Source organism: Tigriopus californicus, chromosome 10 (assembly GCF_007210705.1).
Source record: "Tigriopus californicus strain San Diego chromosome 10, Tcal_SD_v2.1, whole genome shotgun sequence".
Lineage (NCBI taxonomy): Eukaryota > Metazoa > Arthropoda > Copepoda > Harpacticoida > Harpacticidae > Tigriopus > Tigriopus californicus.
This window is the reverse complement of record NC_081449.1, coordinates 778,644-799,327: the sequence shown is the minus strand read 5'-3', so window position 1 is coordinate 799,327 and position 20,684 is coordinate 778,644. Positions and strand designations below refer to the sequence as shown.

The 20,684-nt window shown below is 42.5% G+C and overlaps 3 protein-coding genes across 4 annotated transcripts in view; all 3 read left to right on the top strand.

Annotated features, from left to right (window-relative positions):
- The first annotated feature begins 3,464 nt into the window (after nt 1–3,464).
- The window catches only part of LOC131888289 (diuretic hormone receptor-like), a 25,925-nt gene continuing 8,705 nt past the window's right edge, over nt 3,465–20,684 (top strand). The window contains exons 1-3 of one of the 2 annotated variants that reach the window (XM_059237111.1): nt 3,465–3,844; nt 3,975–4,296; nt 17,380–17,483. In XM_059237111.1, the coding sequence (XP_059093094.1) occupies nt 17,392–17,483 (92 nt within the window). In that variant the 5' untranslated portion in view covers nt 3,465–3,844; nt 3,975–4,296; nt 17,380–17,391. Of the gene's footprint in view, nt 3,845–3,974; nt 4,297–17,306; nt 17,484–20,684 lie in introns of those variants that run through there. The other variant, XM_059237110.1, reaches the window with a different exon arrangement.
- LOC131888291 (uncharacterized) lies at nt 11,596–13,323 on the top strand. The gene is made up of 5 exons (XM_059237113.1): nt 11,596–11,818; nt 11,903–12,129; nt 12,358–12,619; nt 12,832–12,980; nt 13,048–13,323. Exons 1-5 carry the CDS (start codon nt 11,740–11,742, stop codon nt 13,297–13,299), a joined length of 969 nt encoding a protein of 322 aa, XP_059093096.1. The 5' UTR covers nt 11,596–11,739; the 3' UTR covers nt 13,300–13,323.
- Nucleotides 13,458–15,628, top strand: LOC131888292 (uncharacterized). Its single transcript, XM_059237114.1, has 5 exons — nt 13,458–13,924; nt 13,993–14,219; nt 14,507–14,768; nt 15,025–15,173; nt 15,245–15,628. The coding sequence occupies exons 1-5, from the start codon at nt 13,852–13,854 to the stop codon at nt 15,488–15,490; spliced, it is 957 nt and encodes a 318-aa protein (XP_059093097.1). The 5' UTR covers nt 13,458–13,851; the 3' UTR covers nt 15,491–15,628.

Sequence of the window (20,684 nt, the reverse complement as noted above, 5' to 3'; positions counted from 1 at the left end):
TAAGTCATGGTCATTGTCAAAGCACCCCACGCGATCATTGTACTGGTTGACCAAAGATTGTTCATAATTTTTTCATCTGAGAAGACCCATAGATGGTTTAAGCCATTCAGAGGAATCCGACATCTCTCCAAGAGTAAATAGATCCTGGTTGCGTTGCTTGAGCAGAAAGTGTCTTCGTTTCTCGAAAAATCGTCGACAGCCTCAATGATGGCCTTGAAGGCTGTGGGTACCACCACTCTCTACTTCTTTACAAGGTCCCTCATTCCTCTTTGGAAGGGCCTTGAAAGACTTTTGAGCATCCCGAGACTTTAATTTGGCCAGCCTAACCCTTCTAGATCGATCCTTAGGGTCTAGACCAACCTCAGTTATTTTCTTGATCACCCACACAGACGCAGCACATATTTTATCTGAGTGCGGTTAGCAAGAAGCAATGCGCATTAACAAGGCGACCACGAATAAGTGGGACAACTTAAACTTTACATATCAACAAAACTAAGAATCTTAAAGCATTGCACCAAACTTCAAATGTGATAAGCAAACACAGATGTTTAAATAAAGCGTTTTAGTGCATTCTCTATAACCTCCCGCGACTCTCACAACAGCATCAAGTCTGCCATTAACTGAATGGCAAAATGGACGGGTGATGTCAGGATCGAGGTCGGCCTAATGAGCTGCCTCTAAAGCCTGTTTGAGGGGACCGATACTGGAGGACGATTTGACCCCAACCTTCCTCTCAAGAATGGGCTCAATGGAAAAGTCCATGATGTTGAGGTCTGGAGAGGAAGGGTGACAAAAATGTTTCCCATTAACCCGGTGGCTATGGGCCCGTTTGGTAATCTTTTGACCTTCACACCCTGAGGTATGAAGATGAGGGGTGGTTTGAGCCCGTTGGATGTCACATCAGCCCACACTATGACAGAGGCTAGTTTTTGGCAACGACATATCGTCCTCTGGTTCTCAAAATGTTCTCCAGGCTTTTGCCCAAAACTTGGTCATTGGGAGCAATGGAAGCCACCCCCATCATAAGCATCTTCTCATCCGACCAGATCAAATGAAGATTCTACCAAGATCACATCCAATTGCAACGCATCTTTGCAGTTTGCTCATTTCGAGGTGGTTCAGATTCTTCGCAAGGTCTCCGGATGATGTTCCCCGCTTGATAAAGCTTGATTACTCCTTCTTTTGGACCCATGTTCTGATTTGACTACACAAAATTACACTTGTACCAAAGGTGTCAAACAGATGTTGGATCAATCCGAAAACAGTAATCATTAATGGTGCAGGCTTCAAACCTAGGAGTTATGCATTAAAAATGGTTGTCCCGCTTAAAGCTAGTCAGCCTGTACGCACTTTGTCGTTCAGTTCCACGAAATTTCATTTGTTAACTAAATAAAGTAAAAATATGATAAAAGAGCAGCTTTGGGGCCGTGAATTTCTGCTCTTATATCCGATACTCCATTTCCGCGGCTCCAGAGGCAAAACTGAAGACAGAAAACGTATTTTTAAGCTATGATTTGACGTAGTTTTACGGTTCAAACAAAATAAAACTATGAAAATCGAGAAACAAAATGCAAGGAGAGCAGTGTGTTGGCTGTATGTTTACGCACCAAATACGTAGTTAATTTGTCACAGAATTACATACTGGCTATTAAGTTAAAAAAAAAACCAAGAGTTTTCCGCAGGAAGCACGTTTGACTCCTAACTTTGGTCAGCTTCGGTCAGGCTTATCTTGGACAGCTTGTCAAAATCGGCAAGGAGCTTTTGCCTCTCCTGGATGAAAAAGATTGGTTCTCTTGGCAGAAGCCATTAAGTATGACTGTTTGTTATTATGAGAAAGCGGCTGAAAACTTACCTTTACAAAATTGCTTAACCAGTTTCCATCGAAAACTTCATTGTGGAGCGAGGGAAATAAAAGAAAAATATTTTGTCGCCTTCAATTCTGCTCTTATATCCAATGTGGCCCAAAATTTTGTGCTCTCTACCATATAATTTGATTCGGGGATTCACAATCCTGCTCTTACATCCAATTTGCTCTTATATCCGATTTTAACTGTACTTCAAATCATATTCCCATCGAAAGTTGAGAGTATCAGCTTTCCAGAGCTGAAAATAAATCAACCATGTTTCTTCTGTATCTGTTTCATGGGATTTGAAAAGGGTTTCAGGGATTTGCGAACGCATAAAAGTATGAGTAAACATACAATCGTTTTAAATACAAGTTGATATCTCAATGAATGAATATGTTGCAGATACTACATATCAACCTAACCAGACGTAGGCCTCTAGTGCATTTTTTGATCTAAATCATTTTGCTTTGAGTAAACCTTCATCCATACTGCTGATTAGTGCTGAGGCGACTCCGGACTCGAGTCCGAGTGCACTCGAGTCCTTTACACGATTTTGGAGAAATTGGCCGCGCTCGAGTCTTTTTGAAGGGACTCGAGTCCGGACTTGTCAAAAATTATTCATTTTTTCTTTATATTTCCTCAGAAGACGGTCTTTACGCCGTTCAAAATTGACCATGAAGTAAAACAGCCCTTGAATGATCATTTCATAAGCCTTGTTTAGTTTATAAAGACATGGTGAGTCTTTTTGTTTGACTTGAGTCAAGTACAAGACTCGAGTCCTCGAGTCCGCCTTTTGACGGACTCGCCCCAGCGCTAATGCTGATGTCAAACTAAAACTTTGGGACTAACTTTACGTTTCGGGTGTCATTATGTTCTGCTTACACTCGGCATAATCCAAGGTCATAAATTTTGAAATTGAATTGGACCAAACGATCTTTATAAATTGAGCATTTATTGAATAAAGACCCAAGTGTTGTTACACTATTTTATGGTTCCAGTTTGCCCGCCCAAAAATGAGCCCATATTGTACTCATAGTCTTTGAAATTGTGGCATTTCATTTTAAGCCAGCATGAAAGGGAAAATGCTCGTGTAACGTTTCCTTGACGTGTTAGTGCATGCATGGACTCTTAAGCTGTAGTGACCCTGGTTAGTGAAGCAAATTCTGTTACCTGTCAAAAGGAACATTGGTCAGGTACCATTCATACGAGCTACCGAGCATGAAGCTCAAGTTCAGAGCTCTGTTGAACTGAGCACCTAACGAAAAAAGGAATGCTTTAAATAAATTGACATGAATGTGTATCCGTATGAAATACCAAACAAGAAGGCCATTTGTGTGGCATTTTTGTGGTTTCCTTCTTGGATCAACGATCATTCTCGAACCCAGACTGGACCATGATTCGAAGCTAATGTCAAACGAATTGAGAGTGCAAGCACTCAGCCTGCCTGACACATGAACACCTTAAAGCCAATGTCTGAACGACCTAGTTGTAAACACTCGAAACCATTTGGTGTGGAATTGATTATCGAGGTTAGGCACACACCAATACGTAAGTTGGCCTGGAATGAACCCGACACTCACTTCACCATTCCCTGCTTCATTCACGGCCTGTTCCAAAGAGGAGGAAGCGCTATCCTCCTGAAAAGCGATGACCAAAAAGAAGGAGGATGATCCTTTCTCGATTCGAGCTCCATCTCGATGTGCTCAAGTTCCAAAAGCTAGCGAAGAATTCCATGACACACTAGAAGAACTGGCTCATGTTCGTCAGTTCTCACCATCATGTTCAAGGAGCCAGAAGAAAGACGAGAGACGAGGTCCTCTGTCTAGCTTCATTAAATCAGGCCACCAAACAGGGGGAACGCACTCCAAGGTCCATCGAGTCTTCAGAAGCTATTCGTCTGGAACAGATCTTGTCCCACTAATCAAAGTTTACACTTACCCCTGTGATTCCACGGTAACTAGATGGAGAAGGCATCTAGTTGGCTGGCTACTGATCTGGTGAGTGATTTAGAGGTTGGATCAAATACCTGTCACATAAGATTTAGGCGATGGATAGATGGAACTCAAGCACCTGTGAGGCTTATTCGAAATCTATTTAAACCCAACGCGTTTTGCCAATGCGTTTCAGTGAATGGGTCTGTGGATGTTCCTTAGAGCGATCAACGTGTTGAGGCCCGTTGTTGCTGTTTAGAGGACGGTGCTCTTGATCGTTAGAGAGGACAAATCAGTCAACAGCATCCAATCCTCACCAATCAAAGGCCGAGGATAAAAACAAGCCTTGAGGCCAATTCTCTTTCACGCGCTCATTCGCTTTGTGGTGTCGCTCTGAAAAATGAAAAAATCAGTGAGATTGAACTTTGGCCAGATGGAAAGGTGCCTTGCTTTCTCCTCCCAGATCTGGATTTGATGTGCCGACTTCTCATTAGAAGGACATAGTGCCACCTACCAGGGTAAGTGACATATTTGCCAGACTAGATTTGCTCTCGTTTGACACGTCAAAAGTCGGCACAATCATCATCCCACGTCATGCCGTCAAATTGAAGCCACTTCAGGGAGGCATTCCCCCCACTTCGTTTGGGAATAGATGGCACAAATAATTTGCACATGAAAGCTGAAAGGGAGCCAACTTTGGCTCGATCGACAAACATCAAACACATTAGGCCATATCACCTTTCGTCAATTGTGCTCCCACATGTTTTGAGACACACAGACTCCTTTAGCTGAACACAGAGACCGAGACTAGATCCAGGCTCTCTCCAAGGAATTCGAACCAGGATGTTTGTCTTTCTTACAAAGACACCCATGCAAATGTCTTGTAAGAAACAATTTCCTGAGCACTACAATGTGGTAAAACTATTCATCATCGATACAAGAACGCATGCACCTCCTGTTGAACACCATCATGTATAGAGGAGATAGGAATTCCAAGCCCCAGAGACCAATTCAAACTCAACGAAGAGCGAATAAATTCAAAGCAACAAAGGTTTTCTCTTCAAATACAGCCCACAAATATCTATCAACTTTCACACCAACGAAACTCAATCACAATGGACAATGGAACGAATCATGCTCTTACACAAGGGGCAACTATTTTGTCAAGGCTTGACTTGGCCTTGAAATAAGTGACTGTTAGTGCGTAAAAGAGGCCGATAGAGCAAGGAGGAACGGTTATATGATTATTAGTCATCATTAAGAAAATTGGTCTTCCAGTCGTGATGGTGATCATTTGAAAGACGTTGTTATCATACATTTTACTTGAAACACTGACGACAGGTTTTGGTAGACTTTTAGTGGGAAATCGTCAAGATGAATAAAGAAAAATCTTCCCCTGTCAGTGACGCATTTGATGTGTTAAGAGTGTCTCCTTTTTGTGGATGTCTTCTCAGATCATTTCAAGAATGTTCTACCAGGACTTAGTTCACTGTACGCTCTACGGTACGTAGGCACTTCCTAAAAAATGGGATGAGGATTAAGTCAAGCATGTGAGCCTGTATAAACTATATTCTGCAGAGTGAGTTAGTTAGCCTTGGTTATCAATCATAGAAGCCCTTCAAGTGCCGAAGGCCTTGCTTGAAAGGTGGTTTGAACCATGACATCACTGCGCTTATTCCAGACAAACATCTTGATTCATTACCATAATGGTGGAGGGTTTGGTGGCGTTTCTTTATCCTCTGTTCAAAACAGACAAAAAAACGGTCATCTTTTTTGGTAGATTTCTGCTGTATTGCCAAGGCGGATGTACGGTATCCTCTGTTCAAAACAGACAAAAAAACGGTCATCTTTTTTGGTAGATTTTAGTTCTATTGCGTTATATTTTTTCCTTGCAGCATTTGGTGTTATTCGTTGCAAAAGTCATTCTTGAGTGGGTGAAGGTTTAGCTGCTAATTTACATTCGCTTTGCTCTTTTGTCATTTCCAATGATGCCTTTCATAATATGATGCATTTCGTTATTTGTATTGAAGTAACGGCAAATCTGGAGCCACAGAAATTCCAATCTTGAGATGATCTAAATGTGACAACTTGCTAGTCAGAAGCATTCTAATGGAACATGTCTAAATTCATGCTCTTCCATGTTCCAAACACCTTCATTAAATGTATGTTTGGGCGGATGCTTTCGGGCTCGTTGAGTATAAAAATAAAACAAAGAGGTAAAGTAAAAGTGAGACCCGAGAACTCCTTAACTCATAGGGTTTGTTTTCAAGGAGCATATTTGATTAAAACATTGGGACATGCTTGGTTTTTCGGGGATAAGTCTGTTATCGCAAGACTCAGTTCAAGGTTGCAAAATTGGAATTCAAGTGAAGAACAATTTGGCAAGAAATCTAGGATTAAGACACACCCTTCGACCTTAGGTAAGTTTGGTCTCTCCACCTCCACCACAAGAACTTGTGTGCTGTAAAAGAGTGAAAATATGTCCAACTCTCTTAACCATAAGCAAACTTACAACTAGGGCTCGTTGTCCTCTCATTGCGAGGCCTTTTAGTCTATTCTCGCACCTGTTCGGATTTGGATTCGTTGCTACGGGTTTGTTCTCTCTCGTCTCTAATGCTGGAGGCTGCCATTACACTGAAACGATGGACTGAGACTCGTTCGTTGGGAGAAATCTCTTAACTCAATAAGACACACCACCAACGATCTCAAAGACCACGCCGTGTTCCTTCTCCAGAGTCCAGGAAATCGAATTAAAAGGCCAGGCAGCGAGGTCTAACGGGCATTGGAGGGAAATTAAGAGACTGCTAACAACTCCCTTGTTATTCGTCTACAGGGTGGATTTTATAAGGTGTTACAGAATTTGCTTTGGCAAAAGTGACAATATGGTTGAACCATTTACTTTCAAAATTGGTGCCCCAATTGCCGACGGTATTGGCTTTGCATTGAAACCATTGCAACATTTTTTGAACAGCAGCTTTCGACGTACGAAAGCCAAGGTCAGCAAGTCATTTCTAAGGGCAGTACAGAGCGTGCCAGCGGTGAGGCTGACGGTGGGTGTTTTCTGTGCATATTTTTTGTCAAGAGCGACCAATTTGACTAATCTTTTTTACACTGAAAAGGAAGTTCATCGAAGAGCCTACGAGCCAGAATCTGGTGTATCTAGAGCAGTTTTCATAACGGCAATAGATGCTTTTGTTTGTAACACTTTATCCCGTTCACCCTGTACCGTACAGCACAATACCTAGCCGAGTGTATTTACTCGGTTTCATGTTCCCGATGTTTGGAACACTATCCAGGATCATAACACGAACCTAGGGACAATGGATCCATGTTGGATCATAGGGATGATACACACTAGCTCTCAGTCCTTGAGTGCGTGGGACGCTTTGGGATCATGAGAGGAGGGATGATGATTGGAGAGTCATATAACCATAAATACGGGAGAGTCAACAACTGTCTATTTCTTTCTTTGCCTTCGTACTCGACGACCACAATGATTCATTCTGCTTCTCGCAATGAAAGATGATCAATGGACCCACGATCGTAGATGATATTCAAAAAGTCACATGGGCTCTTTGTTCCATTGAACAAGAGCACCAATTTCGAATATAATTTTGTGAGACATGCAGACAATAAATGAGGAACTGAGGCCTGTCGGAAGTCTGACAATCTCAATATTTCTTTGCAAAGATTTTTGATAGATGACTGGAAAATTGAAGTTGAGAGACGGGATAATTTGGTTACTTAGTAGAAAGAGGATATGACCGCCATATTGATGGAAGAAAATCAAATTTGATAAAGGAAGTAGGCAGAACGGGCCTGTAAAAACAAAATCTCAATACTCTCTAGAAACGGAAAGGCTTGGAACGGAAACCTAAAATACACCACGGACTTCTAGAAATGTGGACTGCGAACGGAAGCAAAAATATTATTTCTCCTAAAACGCTCATCTTATTCCAAATAAACACTTCATACGACCACAAGATCTTGTTGAAAAGATGAACTTGGCCAAATTTGAGCCCAAACCTATGCATAGGGAACTCAGGAGACATGGTCAAAGTTATGTAGTAAACAATACATAGAAATCGAATTTTCGGCCTGCTCTTGGTCAGCTACATGAGCTTTTGACAACATAACTTTGAAATGATCCGCTTTATAAGTAAACGGTATAAAAATGACCTACCTTTTATTGACGAGATCTTCGTTTCTTATTTTATCACTTTAATTCGAAAAGTGGCTCAGGGTTGCAATGACCAGGAGCAGGCCGATTTAGCTGGAAGCTCGATCACAGTCCATATTTCCAGAAGTCTGTGAATACACGTAATAAAAGTCTTCAAAGGTTCTCTCAGTGTTTCTTGACTACGATTGAATGAGACGAACTCTCCATCAGATGAAAACGATCTTCATTCTACAAGAAATTTCTTTGCCAAAATGGGGTCGGATTTGTGGCCAACCTAATTTTTGCCACTGGACTCTGTCATGACCCGTGACTTTTTTCCCCTGCCTATTATGTACTGTACAGGAGAGAAGAGGGAGAAGTTTCCGTTACCAATTCCAAAATGATCACCTTTCCCTTCCCATCAAAGCGTCTTATAGGTAATTATGAATCAAACTACCAACTTTGCTTTCGAGTAAAGTTCAGTCTCGTCAAACTTACTAAGAGTACCCGCCATACCCGTATTTACGAATCCCGTCTTTGACAGTTGGGTCACATTTATTTACTAGCCCCCCATTTCAAACTTGACAAGATAAAGAAGACCGCGCAGGTGGAGAGACAACATTGAAGTCCAACTTTTGTGAGTCTCTTCAGTTTTTTTTTAGGTGGAATGGAGGAGAATCGAGCCACTTTGACAAGAGATCAGGGTCGTCGTAGATGGATCTGGTGCAAGTCATTTGATATCTTTCAAAAGTGTCCAAATGCTTTGTTCCATTTAGAAAGAAACGAACATGTTCGTTCAAGGGACCCTGAACTTGAAAGCTGATCCTTAAAACACAAACTTAACTTTCTTAGCGGGCACTTTTCTGTTGTGGCATTTTCAGCTCCTTGTAGAGCAATTGGCGGCCATAAGAAACTTCCCTCGCGCTCAAGTAATAAGATTCATCCTCTTGGAGGAGCTCAGGTTCAGCTAAAATTAACCTCCCCCCAAGGGGCACTTAATGAGAAATTGGTAAGATCTTGACAAGTCTCGTCAACCGAAACGGATGCCAAGAAACATGAGTAACATGAGTAAGTTCTGCAGTGTTGTGCACAGAGGTAATAAACAGTAAGTGGGTGAATTTAGGTTTTCCTAGGTATTTGAGTAGGCATCATATATCCTAAAGCAAAGCTAATCCGCCATTTGAACAATTGTATCATCTATCAAAGAGCGCCATTCCCTACTCTCGACACGGTGAAAAGCCCACCCACCAAACGCAACCATCACTACTACGTACTACCATCTTTGGCATGCAAGTCTCCTTTTGTCGTAGATTAAGAAGCGTAGAGCACTCGAGGCTTAAGAGAAGATACTGAACCCAAACGCAGCAGATCTATTCAAGATATCTAAGTTGGAGGAGAATGCAACAAACAAGACCAAAGCTCACTCCATCCAGAGATTAAGCCTTTGTAAGAATCATGAAGGCAAGCCCAAGCAAGATTGCCTTAGTAATTCACTCTCTTCCAAGGTTCAACGAGAAGTGTGCTAAGAAATTTCGAAAAACGTGGCTCACTGATTGGGTTGCTGCTGCTGCTGATGTTGTTGTTGATGATGTTGTGGCTATTGCATCCGACGATAGGGACCAATCAGTTGAGGAATCTTGTCATGGAGGTCCACAATTTGTTGTTTGTACATAGTTAGCGTAAGAGGCAAAGAACCTAGGATGCCCCCAATGATGTACGTATTAAAAATGCCTTGATAGAGCAAATTGGTCCGCTGAACACTGATCCTCTCAAGCCATTATTGAGAAATGGGGAATAAAGAAGAGAAAGGAAAATAACCTCTGAGTTATGAGCACAATACTCAGTCTGTATCATTCACTGGCTTCTTTTGACGATTCATGTCTATACGTCTCCACATCTAACATATGTATGATGCGGTATGGAGTTTGAAATTGAGCAGAAAAGTGTATTGCCATGGCCTTGAATTTTGAATAATTTTCAATGTATCCAGTTGAAAGTTGGCAAACCTTTTCAAATGTGTGTTTAGATATATCACATGTCAAGTCCAGAGATAGAATCACGATGCTAACTCTGTACAAGTCGATTGTTCAACCACATCTTGAATATGCCTCGTCCATTTGGGCTCCAATTAGTTCAACAGGTATGCAAAAGGTCGAACAAATCCAAAGATGCTTCACTAGGAACATCACAGGAATGAGAGAGCTCTCGTATTGGGAGAGGCTAGAAAGGTTGGGATCGTACAGTACTCAGAGAAGGTACGAAAGGTATCTGATACTGTACGTCTTCAAAAGCATTCATGAGCATTGTCCCATCCCAGGATTTAGGGTCAATTCTAGTGACCGTAGAGGCTTAATGTGCATTTTGAGAGTATCTTCAAGCTCCTGAGAATCCAGGCTAGTTAAAACAATGAAGTCCAACTGTCTTAAAGAGAAAAAGATGTTCGTAGGGCGTATGTAGGCGTTGATCAACAAAATGCGTCTGACTTTAGCGAGAAACAAATTCAATTGGGAGAAATTTACAATGCGGCTTGTTACAGCTGTTGTTATTCTGGTGAAACTCAATGCGTGTATTATCGTCACTACAGTTTTTGAGCAGTCCCTCACCACAGACAAGGGTGTTTTCGATGGGCGAGAGAGGGAATGTCCTTGTTCCAACTGTCCAAACAAAAGTGAATTGGGATCTAGGACATGGGCAGAAGAAATACATATCTCCAGAGTAGATTGAGTCCGATGCTCAACATGGCAAGAAGGAGCAGAGTAAATTGATGTTTTCAAGGAGCCCAATCCAACGGGTATAGATGGAACATTGAATGAGCAAGGTGGAACGCCCATCAGAATACAAGATAGCATGCTTGCCAAGTTTGCAAGGGGCCCTTTTGTAAGTGAAGTGATTGCTCACTTGTATTCGTCTGCAAAATCGTTGGTCCTATTCGTAACCGCATTCCCAATGATCTTTGACCGTTGTCAACCTCCGATAAAGAAATATTGGAAAACAAGAACATAGTTTCAATAATCCAACAAGATTGAATGCGCTTCAATTGAATCTTGAAAACCAAGCACCTATATCATGCATCAATAAGAATGTTTGCATTTGGCAAATCATTTCATATCGTGTGATGTTGGGAACACGTGCTTTTGTGTTATATGTGATACGAATGTTTGGCTAAGGGATCTGGAGCGCTTGAAATTGTATCCAATGTTTATCTCCACAGCCTATTTCTGGCCTCTAGCCTCTGTCCTCGATTAACGGGAGCTCTTCGGATTTCTGGGATCGACAATTTCCGCCAAGCGAGATTTCATTTTGAGAAAGTTGGCTTTGGTGCAGTAAATTTTTCCGCTGATGACCTGGAAGTAAGTTTACATTTGACGGTTTGAAGAAGGGCACAAATAATTCAGCAGGAAAGATTGCTAATACAAAAAGTTTTTCCCAGAGAAGAATTTGAATTTCAAATTGCATGGAGCCTTTCTATTGTTGTAGCCGGATGTTTATAAATGCGTCGATTTAATCGGAAGCTATTGGAAACTTCTTGAAAAACTTGGACGTGCCTCAATCTAATAAGCTGAGGACGTAACTTTATTCAATTTTTGTCCTTGGATGAAATTTTGGTATAGAGATCTTCAAGGTATCAATCAGTTTGATTTAAATATTGCTGCCTTTTAACGAAGCCACGTACAAACTTTGGGGGCCGACCTGATTTCTCTTCACGCCTTCACCCAAAGGAATATTACCAAGCATAAGAAACCTGTTTTCTTCGGGACAAACGCCCATCCAGATTAGACAACACGGCAGTTCAGCTTTGAGAATGGAGATCCCAACAGTGGACATAAGCCAGATATCGTCTTCGACAAGCACACAAGAACCCCAGATTGAGGAATTTCAAGGTAACCCGAAAGATCAAGATCAATCCGTGGTTCTTACTTAGTCTTGGTTAACCTCTCTTTGAACGGGCGTTGATTCCATTCCAGCCGTTGGCAAGCAATTATACAGGGCCTTCTCCGACTTTGGCTTTGTCTACTTGGCCAATCATGGGATCGATCCTCAAGCGGTGGAGAACATGTTCCAATCGTCGAGGGTCTTTTTCAATCTCAACGACAAGGAAAAACTCAGTTGTGCCAGAGACTCTATCACGACACAGGGTTATAATCCACCTGGACTGGAGTCTTTGGATAAATTGAAAAATGGGACCACAGAGGTATTCAAAGTGGGAGGGACATATTTCCATCAAACTCAGTTCCTTCAGTTTCACAGCATGTCAAATTGAGACGCAGTGTATACAACTGTACGTAGGTGCAATTCTAGTCACACTGAGGAGTGTGTTCCATTAGTATTGTCATCCGGGGATTAGACAATGGAATTGAAACATCCATACCATGTCGCAGATCCGAGTAACTTCCGACTCATTTGAATTTCTCGTTCGCAGAATGAAGTATTTGAATTGAGAGAAGCCTTTGACGTGCACAGACTGGACGAGAAGGCCATGTTCCCGGACTCGCTCGTCCCAAAATGGAGGGGACAATTCTGCAAGTTGGCCGAGAGTTTGAAATTCTTGACACAGAGACTATTAAAAGCTTTGGCCTTGAGCTTGGACTTGAACCCGGACTTTTTTGCGAGATGCCACAAACACCTTCTGACCGAGGGCAATTGGTCGATCTTGCGGTCTCTGTTCTATCCACCCATTCCAGGTACAAAACCTGTACAAACACTTTCCTAATCTGCCCGAGTGTAAGCCCAAAATCAGGAGTGTTCCGGAACATATTTGGACGAAACATAACTTCCTTTCACTCCTTTTTACAATTTTTCCTCTAATATTGAGGTTGCGAAACAATGAGGTTGCATAAGTTGCACCCCTTTGATTGATGATTATCCAACTTTATTCTTGTCTACACTACACAAGGTCAAGTAAAACCGGGCACCGTTAGATGTCCCGAACATTCCGACTATGGTACCATCACCATACTCCTTCAAGACGACCTGGGCGGGTTAGAAGTACAAGGCACCCAAGGTCAGTGGATTTCGGCCAAGCCCGAAAAAGGACACGTTTTGGTAAACCAATGATGGGGGTGGATGGACTCCAATAGTCCCCGCATCTCATTCGTAACCAACTCTTTAGGTCAATATGGGCGATATGATGGAGGTGATGACCAACGGTCAGTTTCCTGCTACAGTTCATAGAGTGGTCATACCCAAAGAGGAGACTCTTCGCCAGAAACCACGTCAATCGTTCGTGTTCTTTGTTAATCCAGACGACGAGACCGTGGTGAAACCGATTTATCGCTTGGATCAGCCCATTTCCCCTCGATTTCAAATCAACCAGACAGCTTGGGAGTTTCAAAACGATCTGTTCAAGAAAACATATGGCTAAAAGGGAAATAAAACTTCATGTCCACTTTAGCCCTTCGTCATTCGGACAGACAAACTGACGGGTGGAAGACGAAAAAGAAAAATCACATGGCCCTCTGAATCCTAGAGTGCAAGTAAGCACTTTAGAATTTGCAAGCAACAAAAAGGGGGAAAGAATGAACTTCGATTCAATTCGTGGAACGGGAACGGGAAGTACTTTACTTCTGTACTATACTATGTACTGGATCGTTCTGACGTGATTCGGCCGTCAGTTTCCTCGGCGATACATGATCCTTGGCTACACACGCATTCCTAGAACCGGTTTCGGTCGAATATTATTGGTAAACGGTAGATGAGAAGAACGTGAACATTTCGGAGGCGACAGTTTCCCCGCGAGCGAATTGGTCTGTCGGAGTGATTTTTCTCTCTCAAAGATGAGTACGTCCACTTTTTCATCTGCCCTAAGGAGGGTATCATCTGTGAACTGTATGGAAGATACGTCAGTTCGAGCCAAACTCCGTGGCGAGGGTTTCAATTTTAAGACAGGCACGACAGAAACCAGGCCAACCTTGTCATGGAGATCCCAACCGTGAGCATCAACAGTATTGGGTTAGCCTCGGATAGGCCCGAGCATGAGGACTTTCTTGGTAAGCCTTTTTTCACCCATCATTCTCCTCTCGGAATTGCCGAAGAATAAAGTGTGATCTCCCGGCAGACATCGGCAACAAGTTGGACAAAGCGTTCTCCGAATATGGGTTCGTATACCTCACCGATCATGGGATTGATCAGCAGATCGTTCAGGACATGTTTGAGGCCTCCAAGTCTTTCTTCACGTTGTCGGCAAACCAAAAGCTCACATGTAGTCGGCATCCCATAACCACTCAAGGCTACGTTCGACCTGGACAAGAGATGTTGGACAATCTCAAAGAGGGTGGAGAAAAGGTATGACTTTGAAAACTCGTAAAGGTGCTCAAAGTTGAACCAATATAAGTAGACGGAACCCCTGGATAATAGTTTCAAGGGTTCTAGAAAAAAGATCACAAGCCTCTATCCACTCGACCAAAACTTTCATTCCGATTTTTTCTCAAAATGACCTTTTCCCGGGGTGTGAAACGTGTCCCTTTAAGCCTTAATACATTATGTGAAGGCGCTCTAACCGCAAACCTTTTTTTGTGTCGATGAGGATGGACATTGATTTAATATACGTTCTCCCTATACGTTCTTGACAGCCAGCGTTCCACGAGATTCGAGAGAGTTTCGACGTGGTGTCCTTGGAGCCGAGTGCCCGATTCCCGGACGACCTGGTGCCCGAGATGCGATCTGCCTTTGTCGCTTTGGGCGAACGTCTCCTATCATTATCCTTTCGGATCCTCGAGGCCCTGGCCTTAGGCCTGGGTCTGAATCCCAAGTTCTTTGTGGACTGCCACCAGTTGATGATCCAAAAAGCCAACAGCTCCAAGTTGCGGTCACTTTACTATCCGGCCATTCTCGGTAACGACCGTGGTAACACTGATTGCTAATTTCACTATGGGTCGACCCTAAAAGAGCGTACAAGCTACATCAATCGACAAGAGAAATGGGAAGCATTTTACCTTTAAACCCCAAGTTTTTTAAGAGCATTTCACAAGCGAAGTTCACTTTTTCAGTCGATCAGCAATTCATGATCCCATGCATTTATCACAAAGTAACTGATTTCTACAAAAAACAAACCGAGTTGAGTACATATAAGCGTCGTTTTCGTCTTAAGATCTGATTATGAAAGGCGTGGTGCGATGTGGAGAGCACTCGGACTATGGAACAATCACATTCTTGTTCCAAGATGACCTCGGGGGATTGGAGATTAAAGGACCAGACGGATCTTGGATACAAGCGCCTCCAAATCAAGGCAGCATTCTGGCAAGTGATTCTCCAATTACCTCTCACGCCCCATATTTCTTTAGAAGGTCCTATTCCACTTACGTATGTAGGTGAACGCTGGGGATTTATTAGAGATATTCACCAATGGAAAATTCCCGGCCACTCGACACCGGGTCGTCATCCCTGAGGAGGAGATTCGCCGCAGGCAACCCCGTCAATCCTTTGTCTATTTCATTCACCCGGACGATTCCACTTTGGTCAAGCCCATCTTGGACGAAGAGCCCAAACTCGAAAAATACCAAGGCATCAATGCTCTCCAACACTTGGTCAACCAGTTTTCCGCCACTTACCGATGACGAGATGCCGATGTCTCGCTGTCTAGTTGGCTGGACAGGTCAAATGATGTGTCCAATTCTGCATTGTGCGCGTATACTTCGTTTCGATGATTATCGAGACATTTTGCTATGCTAATAAATAAACGATCATTAATCGTACCTTAAGGAATTCATGTTAAGGATAAGGAAGGATGCATACAATCCTACAGTTCTTTCCATCAAAGAAAGCAGACCGAACACTGCTTACAAGAGCACTGAATTTTGACCACCTCTTAATGAACGATTACTCGTTTAAGGTCAATAAACCGATCGGTGGATCGAATTATCGAGCATTGTTGCTTGACCGGAAAGATTGGCCAGCTAATCAACGCCATTTCATGGTTCGCTTCACTAATTAAGTGTATACTTACGGCCCACTCGCAGTCAATTTCCACTCTATCGTGACCTGGTCGAAACTTTTGAGGCCTTCTAGGATTTAAAAGATTGAACTTGTCTTTTTTTTCCTTGGCTAGATCAGTTTGAAGACGGTGGAGAGCGGAGCATATGTTGAAGAAATAGCTATTCCAAATGTCACAGGTCAAGTAGATCAATTGTCTGAGAGAGTGCGCATTGCCTAAATAGTAGGCAAGTTGGCATCTAGTATCTGAAAAATAATTGGGGTGAATGGGGAAAATGCCACGGTTATTTTTCTCGATAACAAATTTCAACATCCTATTGACCACGTTTAATGACTTTGAGTGAGACTTCTAACATTTTTTGTAAAAAAAAAGTTTAAAGGTAGTTTTTAGTCAACAGGCTTGCTGGGGTACTGAATTGGTAGAGCATCTGCTTTATAATTTGAGAGTCTTGTTCGATTCCTGGCTTGCCAAGTCCAAGCTTCTTTGGGGTATTTAAATTACAGCATGAGTTGTTGCTTAAATGGGCGAACCTGCGGTCATACCCGAAGGTGAGGTAGTAGTTAATGTTGGCTGTGATGACCAAGCTGGGATATCCCTCAATTGGAGCACCCTTCATCAAATGGCAGGCCGAGCGAGAGAGCTGCCATGTGACCTGGTAACAAACAAAACAAAACAAACAACCATTCAAGATAAGCAGGAGGAGGTAATAGACATAACCAAACCATTATGAACTGGGCTTGAGCAACGCTACCGCTAATGCGTTACTTTTTAGAAAAAGTAACGGTAACGGAGCGGGTTTTTTGGCCCTTCCGTTACCGTTACTTTCTTCTTTACTAAATGAGCGAAAGAATAATTGTGTAAAGGTTTCCGCCCCGAATTTCTCAAAGTTCCGTCTCACATGCAGTGAACTATTTGTTTACCTTTTTCTAGAAAGTAAGGATAGCGGTAATGCGTTTCTGTTTTTCGGTAACGATTCAAGTAGTACGGTTGTTTTGGAACTTCAATTCAGGGGGGATGACACGTCAAAGCTGTTTTATTGGCAATACCTGTGATTGTTATGGAAGTTTAGTCTTTGATTATTGTCCAGATTCTGATTCACTGGAATCAGAGCAAACTGCTATTAGAATATTTGTGTCCAGCTTAACAAATTACTTAAGATACTCCAGTATGTCATGACAATATAAAGCATCTTTGAAGATTATTTGCATCCTTTATTTGAATCCTGGACTTGTTTTTTTTGCATCTTTATTCACATATTGAGGTCCTTTTTATGCATAATTTTGAAAACACTAATCATGACGTAGTGTTCGATTGTATGAATGATTAAAAATTTCAAAACTCCACTCGGCTTTTAAGGGTTTTAGTAACTGCTCAAAGTACGGAAAGCCAAAGTCATGTTTACAATGTGAAAAGGCCATAATAGAACTTAAAATCAGGATTATGTTGTTCGCCTCCCAAGGTGGTTATCATTTACTGAATTGTATCTAAAATATGTGTTTTCTTTTATTTCAGCATATCTTCAATATGACTTCCAATATGCTTGGGAACGTTACTTGCCCCAGCTTCTGCAACATCACAAATCCGGTGTGGTGCCAAAATTTTATCAATGGCCTGAAGTAAGCGAACACCAATTCATTCTGAATGAAGGCCCAAAATGTCAGTTTCATCGACTTAACTTCGTCCATGTAACAATATTGATCAGTCGCTCAATGGAATTCTATTTATGTAGCACTCGCTCATTCAAATTAGCAAAATAATTTTGGCGGTTTAAGCACGACATTCTGTCTTCTTAAAAATATTGGGGACTTTCATACACTCTAGCATACTGAACTATATCCCTTATTTTTTTGTTACTAAATGATTTTCATTTGTCTTGATTATTGCAAAATATGAAAATTCTTTTACGTTGTGATAGGATACGCCCTTATAATCCCATATTCCCACATAGGGGTGTACTCGTATGCATATATGTTAGGAATGATTTGCACATTAGTCATGTACAAATGTCGAATGGAGAAGTAGAGGTCTTGATTTGTCATATGCGAGGTCTCGATCTGTCTATTGTAACAATGCATAGGCCCCCTTCTTGTTCAGTAAGCTCTTTATGTCAGCTCTCCAATTCACTAAAACTGAGTTGGATCAGGCAGTTTGCTCGAAGGTTTTCTTTGTTGGGGACTTTAATTTTCCGGCTAGCGTTGTAGCGTGGGCGGCTAGTCCCGATGGGTATATTCCCATTTCGAAATCGACATCTCAGTCGTTTGAAAAGCTGGAAGAGTTTGCGATCTTGCGCAATTTCGCCCAGCATGCTGGTGTAGCTACTAGAGCGTGCTTTAGAGTAAAACCGGTCAAAAAGGTCGGTCTGGCTAAGTTAAAGTTCAAAGATGAACATTGGCCATTGATTATAGAAAGACTTGAAGAACTGAACCTGGTTTCAATTCTGAAACAGGAACCGTCCACAGATGTAGCCATTGATAAATTAGTTGCAGTTTTTAAGGAAGCTTGCTATAGTTTAGCAATCTCTGAATGTGTACCGAAAGGTGGGACACGAACAAAAATTCCAAAATGTAGGAAGACTTTGTCCAAAAAGAGTTCTAAACTGAATAATCGTCTCGTTTTGAACTGCTGGGATTCCAATCCCGGTAGCGTTAAAGAAGTGCGCAAAAAAATAATAAAAAAACTGGCAAAAAGGCTGAAGAGCACTTCGAATCCAGTAATTTTGGGTAGTGTCAAAAAAAAGTTGGACGTAGTTCAGGGTAAGATTAAGGCCTCCATCGAATATGACCAGTTACAAACTGAGAGCAAGGTGGTTCAGGAGGTCAGGTCGAATCCGAAGGCATTTTTCTCTTAGCTTCCGCCTTGGTGGATTCGGACTTTACTATGCCTAAGCTCCCACCCTCACTCGTGACGATAGGTATGGACGACTCCATGTCTGGAGACGACTTGAAATTATTGAAATTGTGGAGCAAGGGACCAGATACAAGAATGGAGCTTATGAGGTCCCCCTCCCAATTAGAAATCGACCATTGGTGTTACCTGAGAGCAGGATGGTGGCCTTAAAGCGTGTTACTGCTATTGTGAGGACGCTCCAGGGCAATCAGTCTTCCAAAAGAGACTACTTTGAATTCATGAGTGAGTTGATCCGACATGAATATGCTCGAGAGGTGAGTCCAGCTAAGCTGAAGAATACGCCCATGGGCATGTGCCACTACATACCCCATCATGCTGTCTATCACCCCCAAAACAGAAGATTCGAGTGGTTTTCAATTGCGCTAACCAAGTGGGTGGTCGCTCGATCAATGACGAACTTCTTACTGGACCCGACCTGACCAATCAACTTGTTGGTGTTTTGTTACGCTTCCGGAAAGAACCCGTTGCTTTTGCCGGAGACATTGAAAAAATGTTCTATCGGGTTCACGTGCCGGAAGAAGACATGAATTATTTGCGGTTCTTCTGGTTCAAGAATAACAACGAAACGGAAGATTTTTGTAGAGTACGAGATGACTCGTCATTTGTTCGGGGGTCGTAGTTCCCCAAGTTGCGCGAATTATGCGCTTCGACGAACGGCTGCGGATCACGGGTCGAAGTTCAGCAAAAGTGCTGTTGACACCGTCAACAGGAACTTCTATGTCGATGATTGCCTCAAGAGCGTCGCCACAGTTGAGGAAGCAGTGAACCTTACTAATGAAGTCAAGGAGCTTTGTAAGAAGGGAGGGTTTCACCTGACAAAATTTGTCTCAAATTCTCCAGAATTCCATCGTTCCATTTCAAACGAAACTCAGGATCCTGCTTCTAAGAACCTTTCCTTCGAGTCGGTGGAAAATCCCACTAAGAGAGCGCTGGGAGTAATATGGAACACAGAAAACGACACGCTTGGCTTTCGGATCGAGTTGAGACCCGGCCCTTTAACTCAGAGATCGATGCTGTCAATGATCTCCAGCGTTTATGACCCATTGGGAGTGGCTGCTCCGTTTCTGCTAGTCGGTCGCGTGATCTTGAAAGAGGCTGGATTGCTGAAGAGAGGTTGGGACGAACCAACAACACCTGTAATTGAGGATAAATGGAAAAAGTGGTTGAACGAGCTTCCTGCCCTATCCAAAGTGGAAATTCCTCGATCGTTCAGGCCATCAAGTTTTGGCCCAATCGTGTCCAGAGAACTGCACGTGTTCTGCGACGGTTCCACGTATGGTTATGGTACTGTAGCATATTTGAGGCTCCAAGATCGAAATGGATCAGGGGTCAGGAAAATCTGGAGGTTGGGGATATCGTCATCCTCAAAGATGATAACACCCCACGAAACCTGTGGAAACTCGCTAGGGTCATCGAGACTTATCCGGACCAGGAAGGAATTGTTCGTAGTGCTCGTGTTTGTGTTGGTGATCGAAATGCGAAAGATCTGAAGACGTTCTCAAAGTCAGAATTTCATCGCCCGGTAAACAAGCTCATCTTACTCCAACGAGCACAACACCTCAAAGGGTTGGAGTTGATCCAAACGATTCACCAAGAAGATTCTTAGGGGTCCGAACCTTTGACGGATTCGGAGGGAGCCAGATGTTGGGGCGACATCCCTGGAGTTTGGATTTGCCGCCAAAACGATTACGATGTTGACTTTATTTTCCTCCTGTCCAGTTGTTTTTCCTTTTCCGGTCTCATGTTTATGTTTTATGTTGAAGAATGCCCCCACCTTACCACGTGCGTGACACTCGTCTGGGTTGATATAATATATGATTATTAATCTAAGACATCTTGTTGACAGTGAACTATTTGATAATTGAGTTCCTGCAGTTACAGAGTGTTTCATTTTTCTCTTAGAGTTCGCA